The 22,371-nt window shown below is 38.6% G+C and overlaps 1 protein-coding gene across 2 annotated transcripts in view; it reads right to left on the reverse strand.

Moving 5' to 3' along the window:
- Positions 1-8,120: 8,120 nt before the first annotated feature.
- The window catches only part of ZEB1 (zinc finger E-box binding homeobox 1), a 122,716-nt gene continuing 108,465 nt past the window's right edge, over positions 8,121-22,371 (reverse strand). For both annotated transcript variants that reach the window (XM_066315270.1, XM_066315278.1), the window contains exons 5-9: positions 21,692-21,894; positions 16,970-17,075; positions 14,361-16,171; positions 12,711-12,891; positions 8,121-10,614 (exon numbers count right to left, since the gene is read on the reverse strand). In XM_066315270.1, the coding sequence (XP_066171367.1) occupies positions 10,061-10,614; positions 12,711-12,891; positions 14,361-16,171; positions 16,970-17,075; positions 21,692-21,894 (2,855 nt within the window). In that variant the 3' untranslated portion in view covers positions 8,121-10,060. The remainder of the gene's footprint in view (positions 10,615-12,710; positions 12,892-14,360; positions 16,172-16,969; positions 17,076-21,691; positions 21,895-22,371) is intronic.

Below are 22,371 nucleotides of genomic sequence, written 5' to 3' on the forward strand. Positions count from 1 at the left end.
TGGCTGGTTACTTATTAGCTTGTTAAGGATCAGTCCTGATGGGGCTGTACTGGGAGAGGGCAGAGGATGAGAGGGTGCCGGATTCTCCCTTCCAGCAGCAGCAACTTTTACTAATACTGATTGCAATGGCTGCTGAATTGCAGACTCAGCGTTTGGAAATACAGTTCTCAGGAGGTTTAAGTGTCTGCTTCTGACATTCCCAGAAGTGCACCAGCATCAGCATGCTGATTAATCCATTAGAGCCCACAGAGCATCCCTTCCTTCACTTGTATTGCTTGGGGGGAATGGCAAGAAAGACTTAAACCCGTCTAAAACATCTGGACTGAACTGCACACTGGTGTGGGAATAAGAAGATAATTCATCATTACTTCCATGTTACAGCACTCATGAAGGACATATGAAACTTGCACTCACTTTTTCCATTGAAATGAGGAGGTTTCAAGGCAGCACACTCCATTCTGGCCCACCTAGAAGACAAAGACTCCATTATTGGGTTAGCTCTACTTTAAATGACAGAATCCTGTATTTGTTTGGCTGGAGAATGAACAAATAAACATGATCTTAGCCTGTGATGGAGATGAAGGTATCAATCCTGTTGGCAGTGTCCCATATGGATAATGGCCAGACACCGTAGTTAGCACCATAATTCAAGTCTCCTGTTTAAAGGCAGTGCAATAGTAAATCACTAATTAGACATTCATACTTGCACTTTTGTGTTCATTTCTTTTATCATTTGTCCTCTCAAATAACAGCATAAACTAGAGGGTGACTGAACTAATGAAACCCACTCTCCTACCTCTCTTGGCTGGACTAGAAGTGGCACATGCTGAGTGCAGTTCAGAACTGTACTGTAAGGGATACAGCAACAGCTGCCTTCGCCTAACAAGGACATTAGTTTGGTCTTCTTCCCTAGGAAGCCAAGTTTCAAAAGTCAGGCAAGGATTTCACATCTTTGATACATCACCTTCCCTGCCAAAATTGGCCAAACATAATCATCAGGTCAAAATGTAAGATGAGAGAAGGGGACACGCAGCACGAGTTCACAAATACCACTGCTTAGAAGACCAAGGCAAAAAACTGAGGTAGGTGGTTACAAGATACTTATAGCAAGGAAATGATATTTCACACGGTTATTTAATTTATTTCTGCCATTTTTTTTTCCTGAGAAATATATAATTATCCTAAATTTAGAGCACCTCAGAGATTATACAGCAGCATTCTTCCACTCCTTGTCACCACTGGACATTCAACAGAACATCCCTGTGAGCTGCATGACACTAATGGTAACACACACCTTTTGGGTTAGCAAAGACTGATTTCCACAAGAACTGGATATCAACATGGACTCAGAAAACTCCACATCAGGAAACAATATGTCTACACACTTAAGCAGAAAGATGGACAAAATGTATTTCAGAAGCTACAGGAGAGAGCTCATGTGGAGGGACTATAGGAAAGGCTAATTTGTGAACTACATGGGTATTAACCATGAGAAATCCCAGAGGAATTTAAATTTTGTGCTTAGAAGGAAGTCTGTGACTAGACCATGGTGCAATGGTCTGTTTGAGGTAGCTCTGCTGCAACAATGAAGCCAGGCTGCCTTCTGTTTTAGTGTTTTCAAGTGCTGGCTCTTCCAGCACTAGAGACAGTCACTGGAACATGGCCACTGCATGAGAACCTTATTTACCCACAGCAGTGATGAGGGATGCACAAGTGTTTGGGTGGATTTGGTCTATGGGGGAAAACTGACAGAACTGGGTAGCAGGAGGAGCAGAAGATGGACTTAAATAGAAGTTTTAAAAATACAACTTAAAAAACAAGGAACACAAAGGGTCTTTGACCACATAGTTCTTGGGATAAATATTTGCATCATTTTTTACATCAAATTTTCCAGCTATTTTCATTTAGTTTTATATGCAGTGAATTGAACAGATTCAGATTTCAGTGAACTACATATATTTCCATTATCAGAGAGTAAGCAATGCAGTACTGTCCCTAAACCTAAATGGTGAAGCAATAAGGATTAGATTAAATAAGAAACTACAGTAAGGCAGAAATTAAGTTTTTCCTTAATGTTGAAAAATCAGAATACTTTAATAGCAAAGGAGAAAAAACAGACCCTACAATGGTTTTACTGACATAAGTAATCATGAGATGAGCAACTTCTGTAACGAAGGATTGAACAGTTTGTATTTTTAAACATACATGCAACTTGCTGCACTGAGGTGTTTTTTCCTCTCCACTTCTCTCCCCTGAGGATTGCAGGTGGAGCCTCTACTGGGGAGCCAAAACACACATCCCTAAGAGATGACCTTCACAAAAAACCTACAAGGAACAAGATGAGGTATTGGGCCAGCAGGAGCAATAGAGAATCAGCAAAGCCTTTTATTCTTTCCCCTCCGTAAGAGCCACTGGCAGAACCTGAGCTCCTTCCAGACTGACAGATCCTCACCCCTTCATGTACAGCAGCAATCCCAGCATAACCTGTGCAGGGAGCAACAAAGCACAAAGAGCACTGGTTTCTGGGAACATTTCTAGAAGTGAATTGCTGGTGGCAACCAATCACCTAGCCAGAAGTCCCACCAGCCCTTTATTTTGGCATCTGCTGACCCCATATATGACACTTTAATTGCATACAAAGTCTGAGACTGCTGGCCGGGCTGAATTGGCCTCTGACCACAGTGTAAGAGGGTAAGTTTGTCAAGTGGTGCAGCTGCTAATGGCTGAGCTCCCCGGGCTGCTGAAAATCACAGAAATGCTCCATTTGCCACTGTCCTTCAGATCAAACTGCATGCCAAAGACAGAAGGCTTTCTCCTGTTAGTCCTCAGTTCTGTTCCCAGCTGTCTGTTCAAGTTATGTTACCATTCATCAATTATTTCTTTTTATTCTTTTTTTCTCCTAAGACAGGAAAACTCACCTCATAATCACAGTCGGAAAAGATACAGAAATGGTGATAACACTCATCACAAATGCAAATGGTAGAATTCCTTGTTCCTTGGTTTATAGAGTGCCTCTCCCTAAGCTTCAGGACACAACAGATTGTGTGGGAGACCAGAATGTCAATAAGAAGCCTGATTAAGAAGATAAAAGGAGGATTTAAAAGATAATACCATGTTTTGGGGAAAATGAGTCGCTACTCTCAAGAATTTGCAATTTAAAGACTGAGGGGTGGCCTTTCTCTGGGCTTGGCAATGTAAGCCAGTAGCTCCTCCAAAGCATGACTGCTGGCTTGTGCCTGAGGCATTCTTTGCAGCTGTCTGATCCAGGCAAGGAAAGCTGACTTGAGGTCAGCTTAGCCAGCTTGCCTTGGTGGAAGCCCCTCTTTTCTCTGCAACCCCAGCTGCGATCATTTGCCCTGGTCACTGTTTAACTGTGGCCACTGCAAACACTGCCCGGCCAGCAGGGCAGCAGCTCACAAAAAACTGCTGCTGGCAGGACAACTCACTCCAACTTCCAGTAGGGTCAAACCTTGCTCCCCCTCACTCCAGCAAGGGACTTGTGCCTTTTCTGATCACAAGGACTCAAACAGAGTTTGTACTAGTCTTAGCTCAGCTCCTGGTTTGGAGAAGAGCAGTGACAGCACTATACTCCGCCAGGACAAAAGAAGTTGACAACTACTGTCCGCAGAGATGTTGTCCCATTACCAGATTAATTTGATATGAGAAGGGACTAGAATTCCAAGTACCCTTTTTGTGTACAGGAACTTTCAAACCTGTTGGGAGCTGTTGTTCTTTTCAGGATTTCACGTGATTTTCCCACTAACTCACTTCTTGAACAATTTGGTTCAGCAGATTTTATTTTTGCACACTAAAAGAGAAAAATGCTCCCTCTATACCTTTGCAATAGCTTACCTGTAATTAAAAATGTAGAAATGTAGAGCTTCACAGAGCTCAAGAGATTGGATGATACTCATGCAAAATTTGGCCTGAAGAGAGAGCTGTTGAAGGGTAAGAGATGGGACTAGGACCCGGTCATCCCAAGTGCTGTCAGACTGGTCGTCTTTCTTTGGGCCCAAAGCTGAAAGTGAGCAGGATTTTCAGGCAGAAGAACAGAAGCTCAGCAGGAATGACACAAAGTTAGTGTAGGCAGGTTTCAGGGTTTTTTTTGCGTTTAATAATTTATCCCCTTGATTCCTGAATTAACACAAAATGTAAATCTTGTGATCATTACACAAACCCTAGTTTACACAACGATGAACAAACCCCAAAGAGAGTCCCCCAATACAGAAATGTCAAAATCTAAAAGCAGAATCAGAATAGAGGACTTGAGGTTTACCAGAAAACCAAAGGAAAGACCAAAATGGCATTCTCAAAGATGTATTCTAAAGATTACTTGCCACTATTCTCATAATTTTTAAAGATCTTTTGGAAGATCTGCCAGTGTAGAGGGAAAGCCTTGGAGAACTTTACCTAATTGTAGGTTAATACTACAAGACTTTCACATTTGGCAAGCTACTAGACAAACTGCCACAGAAAGTGCTCCTTTCATCAGCACATCTCATGTTTAGTCTAAACTATCAGTTTATTTTTTAATTACAGTTTTTTTAAAAGCAGATTACTTTTTGTGAAGCAATGAATATATAACAGTATTTTGTTTCCCCTAGAGACAACATATATATGATGTGTATGAAAAGCATGATACACACAATTAAGATGACTGTGTGACAGATTAGTAACCAGAGGCCATGAAAGAGCAGAGGGATAAAACAGAAGTAGTATATATTTGGTCTCTTTTGAGAGCTGATTTGATCATCACATTATTTTGTTGGGTTTTTGTTTGTTTGTGGGTTTTGGGGTTTTTTTGTTAGTGATAATCAGATTGTGCAAATATCATTATAACAACTGTTCAAGAAAAATATGAACAATAAATGACAAAGTAAAGACTTGAAAGGTACTCTAGTATTGAATTTCCACTATGAAATTTAGAGATTATTGTAGCAGCAATTAAACAAGCTATTCTGCTAAGGAAAGAGAATAAAAAGTACTTTTTAAAGCACCAGATTGTGAAAACACACATAAAAACCTCTATCCAAGCAGAGAATTGTGTGCAGACTCACACGTTGGTAGTAAATAAATTAGAAGGAACCCACTTTCAAGAAGTGCTCAGCATAGTGCACATTAAGCTTTTTCTCTGTCTTCCTTCATCATCTACCTTCACTACAACCTCCAGGACCAAAATGGACTTTTCTCATCCTCACACCATCTCCTTCACCTCTAATGATCTTCTGTACCCTAAGAAGTATTTTCATTTCCCTGTTATAGCCTTCTCTGTTGGTTTGGAGTGTCATGTCCTGATCTTTCATTGCTTTGATGATAAAAGCCCCAGAGTAGCATTTTGCTGTGGCAAAAAGTGTAGTGTCATATTTTCTATCTTGGAAATAGCTTTGCTTTCAAATTGCCACTCAGTCTGATGGCCACCACCACCTCAGGTACACTTTGCCAGCACAAACATGAGTGAAGTGCTGCTTGTACAGACACTGACTTTGGGTTTACCATTAATAATTGCATTAGAATAATTTCACTCAAGAGTGTGAGTACAACACTTGTTGCCAGCTGAAGCAATTTTTAGTCAGTCTGAACAATAGTGCCTTTTAGGGTAAATATGTTATGTTCTGGGTTGATATGCCATAGTGCATTATTCTACTAAAATTTAAGGTATTTACTGAAACACATTGCAACTCTGAGACTAGCCAAAGTAACAAAACTTTCTCATTTCTTTCTCTAGCATCCATTAATCTATTTGGAATTCAATACAATATGTAAAAAAACCTTCAGCATTGCTGAATACTGCTGTGCTACTGATTACACATGTGGATAGGTTTCTCCAGAAAAACAGCAAGTAGACAGCAATGTGGCTATGGAGAATTTGGGAATGCCACCAAAATCACCACTGGGATGCCTTATGACTATTACTGAAAGAGAAGGAACAGTTATTCCTTCTTAATGTATCCTCTGTTTTCTCTCCCCAAGTTTTCTCTGCAGCCTTAAGTCCCTCTCTCTTCTCCTATTAGCTCAGGACCTCCAAAGGGTATGTCTCATCCCAGGGCCGAAACTTAGTATTTACTTCTGTAACAATCTTCCCATAGTTATTCTGTAACATTTTTCCTATTCGCATATTACTTGATAAAAGAGGACCTATAACCGTCACAATTTTGCATCTAGAACTGATTTTGAAGCAGTGATTTGTTATATTCTGGAGACAGGTCAGTAGCAGAAGCAAAACCAGAACCCCAGCTACAGCAGGGCTCTGTCCCATGTGGAATTCCAAGGACACTTTTCCATTTGTCAGCCTGCTCCCTGACCGCTGTGCCAAGATGAGGCATGCGTGGTGAGCCTGAGGAAGAAGCAGGTGCAGACACCAGCTTGGGCACACAGAGCAGCTGATGGACTTTTCATCTTGTGACTGAAGAACAGGTCATAGCACAGTGGAGTTTCATTAAAACTACACATCTCATGCTCACTGCTCTTTCCCAACTTCCATTTATCTCTAAAAGACAGAACCAAAGACTTTACGCTTTTGCTCTCCCCCCCCGCTTTTTTTTTTTTTATATGTGAAACTTACTGTCCTTGAAACTGCTTTGCCATTAATTTAGAGAGAGGTCACAAAATCACAAAACCCACATGGCCGCAGCTGGGCTGCTGCTGCTCCCCTGGGGCTTGGACTCCATCACAGCGGCCCAGGCAGCTCCACACACACAGAGCTTCCTCGCTGCTGGAATCTCACTGCTGGGCTGGGAATGACGCCCACGTCCTCTAAGCACCTCTGGCTTCCACATGAGTTTGCTCAACTAAATGAAGACACACCACAGTTTCTGTGTTTTTCAAACAGATAACAGATGATGTTACAAAGTCACAAACGCCAAAGACATCACTGAGCTTAGCAGATGCAAAACTCAATGCACCAATCCATTTTGAAGATAAAAATGTTAGTAACGTAGTGTTAGTAAAGAATATAAATTTTCTCCTCCAAAACAATGACATTTCCTGAGTAAAAGTTGCTTGGACTTTACTGTATATCCAAGTTACTGGCATTCTACATTCAGCTGTCAATTACATGAGTGGGTATATTAAAATTCTCTGTTCTAATACTGAAGACAACAAAAATTTCCCATTTCAACAAATGTCTCACTGGGCTTATTACCACAGACATCCTGGGATATGAAAAATATGGATAATCTTAAAATAGTTTCAAGAAGATGTGTTTTATTACCTAAAAGAGAGCAGAGACAGTCTTACCTGTGAGAAAATCCGAACCACCTGATTGATTCTGTTATGACAATAATAACAAGGCAATATTATTAATGCAACATAAATGGTTGTTTTTTTCAAAACACCTTTCTCATATTTAGCTCAATAGTATTATGAAGGTAGAAGTTTACTTAAAAGTGCAGTATTTGCACACTGTACAGCAAAATGCACAAGAGGTACAACAATTAATATATGGGAGAAGTACTTCATATATATTAATGTTGAGATAATAAGATTGAGAAATGCCCAAAACTTAAGTATGTGAATATAAAGTAACTTAAATTATGTTTGTGAACCCCCTACTCCTCATATTTACAACTGAAATCCCATTCTAGGGATCATTAAAGAACAGAACTTTGCTTAAAGAACAGTCTGTAAACTTTGCTTGGCCTGCAAGACCTTGTAAACACCCATATAGAATGAAATTTTCAAGCCTTTATACTTACATTACTGAAATCAGCGTTGGCATTGTATCTTTGGAAAGTTCAACAGCAAAATATACATCAGCCTTTCCATTGACAACTAAGTTATTGCTAAGTCCAGAAAACAGTTGTGGACTTCATTTAAAAGCAGTCTTATTGAAAAATAGCATTAAACAGTATATTAGATAAATACAGCAAAATAAAAAGACCCAAAAGAACAACCCACTTAATTTTGACAACTCAGTTGTTCTGCTGACACTGGTAAATCAATGAACTAATGCAGCAATCCCTGTGCCTGCACACAGTTCAAAGCGACCCTTCTTTCTCTTCCATGCTCCTTATGTACCACTGAAACCCAGAATCGACACCACAGCAGGAGCTGTGTCTCAGTAACTTCTCATAGAAATAATTTAAATGAACTTTCTACATTACCAGAATAATGACAGTAAGTCAGACTTGTTGACGCATTTTATTGTGAGATGGGGAGTCTGGTAAAAAACTAGAAAATGACCATGATGTAACAAGGAACTTAAAAATGAAGTTTCAGATTTGTAACATACATACATGAATACAGGAACAAATTGGCACAAAAATGTTAAACATTGTTCCCAACACTGTTTTATAAGATTATTCTAATTTGGCTTACTAAGGAAATGAGAGTTTTATGGTTAGACTAATCTCTTAATAAAACTGCAGAGCATCATGCTATTAGTCACACAGTGAATTTCAAAATTTAAGAGCTTTATATTAAAAACTGGGTAAAGGTAAAATGAATTGATTGCAATTGTAAAATTAATACATTCCCATTTTAATTCTTCTGTTCTACAGTCCAAGGCAAGTATAAATGTTAACATAACACTGTTAAATCAAATCTCAATGCAAGAGAACCGATTGCATCTCTACTTTAAATCTTATCAACTTTCCAAATTTTCATACTAAAATATATTATTGTATTAATACAAACTACAGTATTATACACTACACTGTGTAATAAATAAAGAAATATAAAAATAAGACACATAAATATAAAAGTTTTCTAAAACTAAAAAGGTACATATGTCAGTAAGAAGGGTATTAATACTGCCAGGTTTGAAGACATACAGTACAAAATGTTGCACAGATCTATAAACTAAAAGAAATAAAATAATACTGATAGGTAAAAATCAGCTAACATTGTTAATAAATGGGGTCCATAATAACTAACATTTGAAAATACTTATGAGCCAGATAACATGTCATGTATGTGTCTGAAATTAAAGTAAACCAATAAAGCAATAAAGCAGATTAGAAAATTTCCCTTGTAATTATTGTAGAGAAATTCTGCAAGTCAGGTATTAACCCAAAATACCACCAAATAATTAAATAATGAAATATACCAGTGTTCTTACTTCTCTGATGGCTGAGTGTTTTTTCCCCATGAATAGTTTAGAAGTTTGATACAAATCAACAAATGCTAGTTATTGTAGGCCACATATTGGATAAAGGCTGCTTAGAGCCTTTGTAATACTGATAAATGGCACTTACAGCACATAGGTCTTGCATAAGGCCAAAGGAGATACAAAGCTTCATATCATATCCTTCATATTGTTACTACATACTCAAAACACAATTACAAACACTGTTTTTGACAACTTTCCTGTCCTTACCAGTATTAACACTGTTAGTCCCTGCAATCAGAACTCAACGACAATCTTCTCAACTACATTTTTAACCACATGAGTAAGAAACTTCAGTTCTTCTATCATCTTCTTTCTTAAGGCTAACAATACACTTTAAATGATAATATGCTCTACTACAACATCTAATGTCATAAACTGCTACCTTCTAGGTTGAATTTACAAAGGTAGCCAAGCACTGTTTGCAACTGCATTACACGTCTCTGCAAAAGGGAATTTTGTAGTGCAGAAGTTCTCACATTGTAAAACATAAGAAAATACTGAAGCGGATTTAGGAAATGTTTCACCATAAAAAAAAAAAAATCATATAAATCTCTCCCAATTGTACAGTTTAAAAATTAATCAACTTAAGAATGAAAATTAATACTGATAAAACAAACAATGCCAGATGCTTGTCGAATAATCAGGTTTCCTACAACCTGTTAAATCTTTGCTTCCAGAGTCACTGTATTTTTCTAATCTGCTTCATGTTATAAACTTGTTCCTAACTTTGAAAACTGTGTGAAAAATTACTAAGTTTGAGGTTCAGGCACACCTGGATTTCTTTTTTTTTTTTTTTTTTCTTTTCATTTTTTATATATATATTTTTTTACACAGTAGTGAACAGAAATCACAGTATGCAGGCTACTGCGTTTCCATGAAAAGCATGTATAATATAGAAGGAACTTCATTACCAATTCTTTTTCCGTTTAGAAAAAACCTAGCATGTAAGCTTTATTCATTATTTTCTTCTGAAACCTGCCCATTATTTTGTATAACTTCTGGTTCTGCATTGCTTGCTTGGCTTATAGCTTCATCATTCTTGCTACCTTCAGTTTTCCCATCTTCCTCTTCTACTGCTGCTTCTTCTTCTGCATCCCCTACTTCTTGTAGTTCCCTACATTCTTTTTCTTCCTGAAGTCCCTCTATGTCTTTTTCTTCTTCCTCCTCTTCCTCCTTTTCACTGTACTCCTCCTCTTCCCTGGTGAGGCTCTCCCTCTCATCGGAGTCGATCTGCGAGGGCGATGCCCTGACCACCACGTGCTCGCTGCTCAGGATCTCCGCGCCCATCTCCTCGGGCTCGGCGCTGTCGCGCTCCTCCGTCTCCCTTTTGCAGTAGGAGTAGCGATGGTTCATGTGCTGAGAGTAAGACCCCGAGTGTGAAAACCTCTTTCCACACTTGTCACATTGGTAGGGCTTTTCCCCAGAATGCAGTCGCATGTGTTCGATCAAATGGTGTTTGTGTTTAAATGCTTTTGTACAGATTCCACACTCATGAGGTCTTTTACCTGTAAAAAAAGCACAAACAATTGAGTATCTTGTAGCTGGAGTTTTAAAAATGTACACTCCTGTTTGCATTGTAAAATGCTGTTGGTGAGCATATTAGCATCAATTAAATTTTATGTAACAAGATGTTCTACTTCATGCATTATCAGCCTGAGTTTTTCTCCTGAGCCCAAAGTACAAAGATGCATACACTGTCGCAATCGCTACAGTAATTTATAAGTTTTTTTAGGAAAACTCATCATAGGAGGATAAAGAGATTCTCAGATATAACTTCTAGCACAAAAAAAAAAGTGCAAACATAAATTAGAAAATGGGACCTTTTTCTTGCATAAACTATTTTGAATTAAAACCGTTTTAACTTTTCTATATTGAGGGCAATTTAAAATCAACTGAGCTTTTACGTTGGTTTTTGTGTACCTGCCATGATACAGGTAAAAGGAAAATCATTCTAAAATCTAGGTTGAATGCTTCATGTACAAAACTTGCTGACTACACATGTACTGACATGAAAATAATCTGTTTCACTCAGTATGTTTCTGCTGTTTTCCAGCTATTGTCTTGTTTTTAGAATCTCTCATATAAATATATCAGAAGCCTAGCAGTGTTATTTTGATTTTAACATTTAAAGTTGTTACACACAACAATTTTGCAGTCTTAGCTCAGACATAAAAGACAAAGGCAGTAAGACGTCAGGTTTTTGGTCACACTACACAGATGACCAGGACATCCATGTCACCTCATGCTAAACAAGCAACAATGAGGGTTTTGGTACCTCTTCTCAAGAAACAAGTGATAGGACAAGAGGAAATGGCCTCAAGTTTCACCAGGGGAGTCTTAGATCGGAAATCAGGGACAGGTTCTCCACCAAAAGAGTTGTCAAGCACTGGCACAGGCTGCTCAGGGAAGGGGTTGAGTCAACATCCCCGAAGGTATTTAAAAGACAAGCAGATGTGGCACTTTAGGGACATGGTTTACCAGTGGACTTGGCAGTGCTGGGTTAATGGCTGGAGTCAATGATCTTAAAGGTCTTTTCCAACCTAAATGATTCAATGATTTTGAACATTACATTCCGTAAAACCAGTAGGGGAAAAACAATTGTTTTAGAAAAAGGAGAAGTTAAAAGAGCCTCAGGACAGGACAGGTATGAAATTAAATACCCTTAATGAATACAGCTTGAAAAACTGGATCAAGACAGAAAAGGATTTGTTATGCTTTTAATTTTATATGTGAGGTAACACTAAAATGACAATACGCAGAAATATAATTAATATAATAATTCAGCTGCTCTGCAAACCAAGAAAGTGGTGCGGCATGAAGGGAGTAGCCAAACTAAAGAGTTTATTTTATGGATGTGGGGAAAGAAAAGATAACAGAGACAGCAAGAAAGGAATATATAATACAAAACCGAATATATTGACACCTAACCAATAAAAAAAAGAATTTTTATTTTAAGACATCACAGAAGAAATTAGAGAGCAAGAGGTATCACAAAAATCCTAAAGATATCAGAACTGGAGCCAAAAGGAACAACTATGAGAAATTAAAATTCAAAGCTGAACTGGAGCCAAAAGGAACAACTATGAGAAATTAAAAATCAAAGTCAAAAGGGTGTTTTTTAGTGGTTAGATTCTATGTCTAATGAATAGTTGAAGCTGTTAACTTCAGGTCAGTATAACTGTGGCTCAATTTGAAAATGCTTCATACCAGATCAGCATGCTGCTTTTCATGCACAGAATCAAATACATATACAATCCTTTTTTCTCGCTTATTTTTAAAATATATATTTTTTAATTTACAACCAGACAAGGTAAATTAGAAGTAATATATCCTCAGTTATAGGCTGCAGTTCACAGATGATTATCCACAAGCCAGATCCAAAACCTCCCCTTTTTCTATTTAAGGTTTAGGTCGAACAAATTTAAAGAAAGACAGAAGTGCTGTTCTGTCAAACAAATATACAAAACCAGAGGTTTCTAAAGAAAGCTTAGCACAGGCAGTAAGAACTGCTACACTGTCCAAGAGCTGGATTCCAGTTGAGATTATCAGTTACATGTTGCCAAAGAAATAACGACTGGAAAAGTCTTTTCCTAGCACATACCTGTGTGTTCATACTTATGTCTCAATAATGAGCTGCTCTTCTGGAATATTTTGTCACATAAATCACATGCATACATCCCATTTTCTGTCTTTCTCATTTTTTTCTTTGGGGGTGTTGAATCAGAATCGTTTTGATCTTCTACATTGGATATTCCTTCTGAGCTAGTGTCTTGCCTTTCATCCTTCAGAAAAATTACAAAAAAACTGTTAAGTCAAATAAAAGAAGTCATCCACATAAACTGAAGCTACTACTCTCATTCAATTCCATAAATAGCCAACAAAATTGTTCACACTTCCACAGTAAAAAAAAAAAATCCTTTACTGCATTGTTCTGCTTTACAGTCCCTGCCACCATCCAGATGCAGAACCCTCACTGAGACTGGCGTTAATCACATCAAAATCTGACTGCTGACCAGATCTAAACTATGCTGGCATGCCATATTTTAGGGCCCATAAAATAAATGCAATATTACAGACCTGTAAAGCACTTCAGTAAATGGGAAGAGCAGATTTGTCACCTAGCTACACTTTTCAGCTAATGCTGCTCACCTACCTTTTGCTGCCTCACAGATTTTATGAAGTTAAAAGACCTTTTGCTGAAGTTTTCACAAAGAAGCTATTTAAGTCACCATTTGAATTTGCATATTTGACTACCCTCTTCCTCATGAAACTACCAGAAGTACTGCTTAACCCAAAATTTAGGGGACTTCAAATAATTTCATTAGTAAATAGCTTCAAAAATATAATTGTTGTGAATTTCTAAGCATTTTAAGTGCTAAAGCTTCCCTGTAAAATCACAGTATTTTCTACTGACATCAGCAGCATCACACATATTTTATCATATATTATCAAATCTGAATATAAGAGTGTACATGTTAGTCTGAAACTTTTTATATAAGCAGCCTTGTAACTCTTCAAGGTTCCTCGGTCTCTGGCAAAACAGAAGCCTGAATAAAATGCTAGACAGCCACTGCTAAGATTTAAGTAGAAACACTGAGCCACTTTTCTGTTTTGCCCTGTCCCTACCTTAATGTGCACAGGTGATTCTCAGGAGGACTGACCCTGATTGATCACATCTGGATGTACCCAGGGAGGAACAAACCAGGATACAGGAATGGCAGATGAAGATAAATACCTCCCTGATTTTCAACTGAGGATTTATCTGTATTTTGTTTAAAGTGCCATTACAGTGTAGGTTGAATTCAGCTGCTCTGCAAATCAAGTAAGCAGAGCAGCATGAAAGGAGTAGCCAGAAGTTCCAAAGAGTTTATTTTCTGAATACGGGGAAAGAGGAGATAGAGAGCCAGCAAAAGACAGAAGTCATTGTTTTATTTTGCTTTTTGATCAGGACCTTTAGATAGTCTTTAAAACAGTGAGCACTAATGTCCACTAAAGATTAAATATGGAGAATAACTGAGTTGTCCATGCACAACAGTTTCTGTTAGTCTGGACTCAAGCTGCCTGAGCTAACTAGCTTTGCAGAGGGCACAAGACTACTACCTATTACTCATTTACAATCAAGTAAAATAAGCCTGATAGCTTGTATTTATATTTTTATTTATTTAGCCTTGATAGATTTCTGTTAGTTCAGCACAGGTACAGAGTGAATACATCATACATACATCATGTAGGAATATGGGGACCAAAGTACCTGATTTCCATTGGCTTGGGTCTGTTTTGGTGGTGTCTCATGAACTGCAGGACTAACTGTGGTAGAGTATGTATAAGCCACCTGTGGAATCAAAATGGTTTGCTTATTGGCAGCGAGAGCTCTCAAGCAGGGAACACTGTTCTGGTCAGCAATGGCAACAATTGTAGGTAACTGGGCAGTGACTGTAGGTATAGCAATATTTATGGGATTGGCACTTGGTGGGATTACATTTACAATAGGATCAGAGTCTGTAACACTGTTGTCCTTTTGTGGTTCTTTTTTTGCACAAGTTAAGTTCAAAGGTTCTTCTTGGACAGAATAAACACTGTTCTGGTAAACACTAGTTATGGTAGATCTTTCCAACAGTTCTCCATGTTGCTTTGGTAGCGAAAGGTCAAGAGGTTCTATTTGTGGCTCTTCTTGTACACCCTCTGCTGTGTACGTGTAACCCTGTGAATTTCTTGATGAAGAAAGGTTTAGTGGTGATGCAGATGGCGTGCTACTATGTGAACCATTCAGAGTTGAAGCCCCTGGTAAAGTCTGAGATTTTGTTGTACTGACAGGATTTTCTGAGTTATTTGTGCTGTTCTGGGGTTCATCCACATTTGTAGTTGCTGCTTGATCATCATTGTCTGCAGGACTGCTTAATTTAACTTGTTCAGGAGAAGATGGTCCAGAAGACTGCACAGAGATTTGTCCAGCTTGCATTTTTTCAAACCACTTTTTTACCACATCCAGTGGTAGGTTTACGGAATCTGCTATTTTTGAAAGCTCTTCTGCGCTTGGTTGTGCATTTAATGCATAATACGCCTTTAGGAGCGATAGAAGGTTCTTTAAAGGTGGCTGACCAGGAGACAAGCTGTTCTCCCCGGTTTCTGATGGGACAGGGGACTCGGGTTTCTCAGCTTCTGTTCCACTGGGCTGGGGAAGCTGAGGAGGGCTTTTTGTTTCATAGTGCTTTAATTCTTGAAGTGCATTAAGATCTCCTGGACAGTCATCACAAAGAAGACAAGTGCTATCGTTGGTCTCTCCTTCAAAGTTCTTATCTTTCTCAGATTTCACTGTGAGATCTTCTGGTAATTTCTCATTTTTGCAACTATTTGTAGGAATAGAGTTTTCTTTTTTTAGATTTTGTGGAACAACCTGAAGCTGACTTGGCTGCTCCAGGCTGTAGTTGATGATAATTTTGGTTGTCCCATCTTGGTCAACCAAAGGAAGACTGATAGCTGAAATGAGGGAATGGCCAGCTTGTTGTATAGATGCATTGTTGATGGTTTCTTGTTCTTTGGACGCAAGATTAGCATGATTGTTTTCCAGTACTTGCCTTATTACATTACCATCCACAGCCACTTTTAGTACATTTTGAATGTCACTTAAATTGATGCTTATGGGAGACACCAGACCTACTGTTGGTAGAACAACAGCTTGCACCACACCCTGAGGAGAACTGGTTGCCTGCAATGGGCTACCACCACTAAAAACCCCATTCTGCAAAGGGGTTGAACAATTAATTCCTGAAGCAACCACTATGGGCTTGAATTCATAATCCACAGGTTCAGTTTTAATTTGGTTAAGAGGAAGCTGCTCTTGCAAGGGTTTATTTTCTATCTTTTGTCGTATCTGTGGTCTTGCTGGGCTACCTGGTGATGCAGAAAGGGAAGGGGAGGAGCACTGAGACATCTTAAGCCCTGACCGGGCTCGACCGTTCACGGGCATCAAACCAATACACTTCTTACTGCTTATGTGTGAACTGTATGAACCAGAATGGGAAAAACGTTTCTTGCAGTTTGGGCACTCATATGGCTTCTCTCCTAAAGGTAAGGGAAGAAAAAAAAAAAAGGCATATGCAACAGTTAACCAGGTTACAGTGTAACTCCATCAAACAATAATTACCAGAATAATTACATCATTATGACCTTTCAAAGAGTCCTAGCGGAAAAAACCCTCTTATCTAGTGAATTGAACAGTAAGAGTATAGCTCTGAGCCATGGTTTCTTTAATAAGTTTGTGATCCACTAGGAAATATAGGATGAAGCCCACAGGATCATGTGTTTCAGCATTTCTCTATTGACAATTACAGATTTCATTGAACTCTGTTAAAGTAGCACCACCACTAACTCCCAACTTCTTATATAACATTTCTTATAACTTTTCTAATACCTTTTCTAATAAATTGTGTCCTGAGTGTACTTTAATATGACTAATCTTGAATTATGACAATTACAGCCACAGGAGGAATACACAATTCTTATGTCCTGATTATTATCAATTAAAATTCTCTAGCAAGGCTTGTAACACACTGAATGCAAACATTGAAGAAAAAGCAGACAAGTGAAGACAACCAGAAAGACATCCCCAGTCTTTCTGTGACAAGTCAAGTTTTCCTTAACTGTAACAGATTAAGTTGCAACTGCAAATCCTCTTGAGTTATTCTACATATTCCCCGCACACAGCTGAAGGCTGCAGTCAGTGCTTGCAATATTCCAGAAGGAAAAAAAATAAGGAAAACTCTAGTATTTTAAACTTAGACTTACAAGACTGCTATTACATCAGTTACAAAGAGCAGAAATGGCAATATTAGTACTCAATTCAACGCTTGATTTATTTACCACTGTGGATTCGTAGGTGCTCCTTTAGGTGATGTTTATATTTAAAAGCTTTTCCACATTCAGTGCACTTGAATTTTCGATTACCACTGGACTGCGTCACATGTCTCTGTAAGAAAGAAGTCTTAATTATTGTACAGGACAAGATCTTGCAGAAACACCTTGCATTTTCACACTGCAACAGAGAAAATGCAATACAAACCTGAGAAGAATCAACCATAATTGTAAGAGACCGAAGGTGGTATGGAAAAAGAAACAAATTACAAATCAGGTAAAACCTGAGGCACACATTTCTTCTAAATGAATCTGGTACAATAAAAAGAAAGAAACAAAACAAACTCAAAATATAGCTGCTCCTTCTCCTCAATTCAGGTGAAGTTTACACTGACATGTTAGTAAGAAGTTCCAGGATGAATGCTAATTCTTTTTGTGAAAGCAAAGTCATCAGGAAAAACCCCAAGCCCACTACCCACAGAATATTTCATGCAAGACAGAGAAACAGTAAAGTCTAGAGAAACCTGTTTAATTGGCTGACTTGGATTTCTCCATTTACATGCTTCCAGGGCTTACTGTTGGCCTTGGATTCCTCTATATAATGATGCCACAGGGTTGCTGAAGAGATGGTAGCTCAGTGACAATAAAAGTACTTTTGGTCACAATTAATTTTCAAAATAAATGTGAGAAACTAAACCAAAACAAATAAAAATATGGAGGAGTTTCCCAAGTACACAACACTAAACCTCTTCACTATTTGCACTGAAGCGCTGTGATTATTTTCATTAGATTTTGCCTAATAAGAGCACTTATTAAGTTCTAAATTGTTTTTGTCTTTATTGCTATATTAGTCAAAAAAAGCAAAAAGCTAAGACAGACATGTAAATATATGCAGTATATACATGACACACATGTGGCAAGATCTGTAATTTTCCCACAAACTGTACAAATCTATGAATGTGTATTTTTAAGGACAAAAATTACATGCACTTTTAAACCTTAAGCAGCCTAATTACCAACATAAAATGGAGGAATTAGGAATTTTCTGTTCAAACAACTTGTTTATAAAAAACCCAGCAGCTCCTTTTTAAGTAGAGCTCACTTGGCAAAAAGATACTCTGCCACTATTGGGATGCACTGCAGATTTTTGGTAACCAGGGAACGCATATTCATAAGCTCATGAACAGAGCTTTTCATGGACTCTGGGGACAAACAGGCTGCCCACCACCAACAGCAGGTGTGGATCAGCTGCCTCTGGAGTGAAAGCTTGGGGGGATCTCCTACCCCTGGCTCTGTGCTTGGTAGCACTGGGAGCAGATGCTCACCAGGTGCTGGGGCTCTTCCTGAGCACAGGCATGACAACTGCGGGCTGAGAACTGTGCTGGAGGAGCAGAGATGGATAAAACACAGGATGATGACCCTGCTGTGAGACATGCCTGCAGATCTGAAGAACCTGTGGCTGTGCAGATTACTGCATTAAAGTCTGAAGTCTCTGCTATGAGATATGCTGTCCAAATTACCAACCCTTCCTGTTCTCCTCCCTTGTCCTCCTTTAACAGAAGATAAACCAAAATAAGATCATTTAAATTACTTCCATATACTCTAATTCAACAGTTCCCTTGGGAGAAGCATTTGGTTAAGCTGCAGATTTTACCTCTCAGCAGATACTGCTCCCACCCTGCTCAGGGTGGGTGGGCTGCTTCCTGCCTCTCCCCAGGCTCTGCAGTGAGGTCTCCACTCTCACTTATCCCGATTAGCACCTGACCTCACTCCCGGGTTTGTCAGCTGTCTTTTGCTAGTTCGCATGGCTTTTCAGCTCCGTTTAACTAAGTCCCTTCAAGATGATGTTCTACAAGATTGTGGCTGACTCACTGCATTTCACTTTAATGATCCAACTGCAATGAGTCTAGAGGACCGTGCCAGGATTTACTTAAGCCTGCCGAGAATCAGTTACTACCCTTTGACTTGAATTATACAAGCTAAGAGATCTCAGGATATATACAGTTACTGCAGGTCCTGGACTACACAATATCAGTGCATGCATTTAATCTGTCAGAAATGTTTCTGCTCCAGTCTTTAAAACCTAATGTTCTATTTCTAAGGCATGGAAGTCCACACTCCACTTATCAAATTTTTAATGAGTTTTCCTGTTTTCCTGGTCATAGCTGTAAGGTGCTTTCTGCTACGTAGTGTCTCCAAATCTATTTTGCCTTAGCTTCTTACAGTTGTAACTCTCTGTTCAGCTTTCTTGCTCTCATAATACTGTTTAATAAGTCTGGGACTTCCTCAGAATTATTCTGAAGGATCTTCTTTAAATGTAACTGAGAAATCATAACACTTCTCCAAAGTACCTGTAATACTTTCACCTTCATTTTCTCAGATTCAAATGGTTTTCCCCATCTCAGCACTGTTAAAGCCACATTAGTCTGTGCCTGTGATATGTGATATATTTCTAATACATGGTACATAATTGCTGTTTTTCTCCTCATTAAAGAATTAACTGCAACATTCAAAGAATATTCTTCTGCACTCCTTCAAGGACTGAAAGAAGAAACATCAGCATTCAGGTCTGTAACTAGTCACTAATACATCCCTGCACCAAATATTTACTGTGTTTAGGACTGAAGCCCAACCCTCTAACACCAGAGAAGAAAACTAATTAATGAGACTTCTCAAAAGTTACTTTGAAGACAGAAACTACAGGTGTATCAGGGGTTTTTCACAGATGGTTTGACCACAGTTTCCAAGAACTGCTATTTCTCAGCAGTGTGCAAGACACTGTGAAATTTTGAAAGACTACCTACCATAAATTGATGAGAAACAAGTTAAAACAAATATAAGAAGCACTTTTTCACACTTCAACATCCCTTTTGGTGCTTCACATGTGAAGACAGATGACACATGCAGCATCACCTCCTACCAACTGTCAGTGGTATAGGAGCAGCCAAGGGTGCTGTGAGGACCATGGGAAGGAGAGAGGGAAGAAGGAGAAGGTGGAGGATGGCTCTCAGCTCTCTGCTGGAACAGAAGTTTTGCACATCTTCCCCTGGGACTCAGAAGGAGATAGTGTGCAGATACCCCTTCCACTGCCTTCACTAAGATAGATTTTATCTTTGCTCGTTGCTTCTTTGTACAGAACAATACAGAACAAAATTGTCACATGATGGACATCACCAGCTAACAAAGTTACCCAAATAATCTATAGTCAGGTGAAGCTCTTTAGGAATAAGACATCAAGTTTTACACATGCAGCTGTTTAAGGTCCACAGCCAGAAGGTGTATACTTTACTAAGGACAAAAGTTCATTTTCCATTACACAAATGATGTAATCATGTATATCCAGCCAATTTTGAAGACTGACACCTTTGCAATAATAACATAAACAAATAAGTATTTCAAATTTGCCAAGTATCTAAACTATTGTAGTTTGAATTCTGGCTATGGTTTGAAAAAAAACCACAGTTAAATCGATGTAATACTGATTTTCAGATACTCCATGGAAACAACATTATTCAAATACAATTGTGCCTTCAAAAGTATAAATCCATTAAATTTTTTTTCTGGGAATACAGTTAATGTGCCCTTAATACTTAATACTCAGCGATTCTTCTGAGTATTTACTCACTTAGTATTTTTTGTTTTTTCATTCAAACTACATGCAAGTATGGGAAAGGCTTCTATCCCCTCCAACTACTTTATTCTTATGGTTTTAGGCTTGTGACTGAAAAGACTGAAAACAAATGTGGTAGCCCACAAGAAATGCATATAAATAGCATTCACGGATTTTATAGTTAGAAATGTAAGATGTATGTAAGATGAAAGTAACTTTTAAAGTGCAAGTTGAGCCAAAAAGGAAGTGAAACAGAAATTAATTGTTCATGGGAAGAATATTTGAGTAAAAAAGAAGTGTCACACCAGAATATGTTGGTGAGGTTATTCCAAAGCTTGTGAGACAATAAAATCCTTGCAATAGGATGGCCAATACTTCCTGTACTGATTTAACTGACTTGTGAATGTGAACACTCAAGTATAAAAATGTAAAATAAATTTTTAAGCCTGTTAAAATATTGCACTTGGTGATACTTTGTAGGATGGAGGTTAACAGCCAATGTATAAAACAGCATCTCCTTTACTCTTGTTTCCTTAAGTAGAGCATCTTCCTTTGCTCTGGGCTACAGGCTGTTGGTTTGCTGCTACCAGAAATGATGGAACACCTTCACTTTTACATTCTGTTTTGCACTTTTCTGTTATATTTGTCTCCTGTTTCATTTCTGGAGAGTATCAATCTTTCTAATCTGTCCTCTAAAGGAAACATCTCCAAGCCTCTTTAACTTGGTGGTGAAAAATCTATATTTTTTTCTCAGGACTTACCAAAAAAAAAAAAAACAAACAAAGGAAGTGTTTCATTAAAGGCTTGAAATTAGATTTGAGTCATATTTTTTATGCAATGGTAGCAAATGAACAGAAAAAACCAACAAATTACCTGTATGTGTAATAAAGCATTTCTGAAAACAACCCTACTGCCTAGAAGAATGAAAATAGAAATTGGGATCTCAACCTTTGATGGCTACAGAAAAAGCCTGACTTGGGCAGCAAGTTTGAGTGTGTGCTCTGGGACTGGACCATTAGCACACAGATAATCTGCTGTGAGCAGTTCACATGTTTCTGTGCACTTAACAAATCACAGCGTTGCTACAGAGGACAATAACCCTTAATTCAAGCGCCACTTACTGGATCTCTTCCTGATTTGTGTGATGTCATGTGGCGGTCAAGCTGCGTTCTGTACGCAAACGTGTAACTGCACAAGGAGCAGCTGAAGTTATCTTCGTTCTTTTCATGGCGGTATTTGATGTGTTCCTTCAGAGAGGTGAAACGCTTGTACCCTCGATCGCAGTACGGGCACGTGAGCAGCTGGGAAAACGCGTCAGGTGTTCCTACACAGGAGAGACAATGCACCAGACTTAAATAAACAAGCTCCAAGCTTACTACCAGCAACAAACAGGCTTTACATTCACACCTATTACAGTAAGAAAACATGCAGCAGCTGGAAGGTCCACTTGTTTCAGAGAAGGACTAGTGATAATTTAGTTCTTTTCTGTTGGTATTATGCAACATCCCACACTATGGTATGGCTGCCCCAATGTACCTTGGAGAGAGTCAGCACAATATGCTGATTGGACAAGGGGGAATGGTTTTAAACCAAAAGAGAGTAGATTGAGATGAAATATGAAGAAAAAAATTTTCATTATGAGGGTAGTAAAATACCTCAACATGTTGCCTAGAGGGGTGGCAAATATCCCATTCCTGGAAATATTCAAGACCAGCTTGGACAAGGTTCTGAGCAACATGATAAACTTGATGATGCTCCCGCTCATTTCAGGGGGGTTGGACCTAGATGACCTAAATGTCCT

The sequence above is a fragment of the Sylvia atricapilla genome, chromosome 1 (assembly GCF_009819655.1).
Source record: "Sylvia atricapilla isolate bSylAtr1 chromosome 1, bSylAtr1.pri, whole genome shotgun sequence".
Lineage (NCBI taxonomy): Eukaryota > Metazoa > Chordata > Aves > Passeriformes > Sylviidae > Sylvia > Sylvia atricapilla.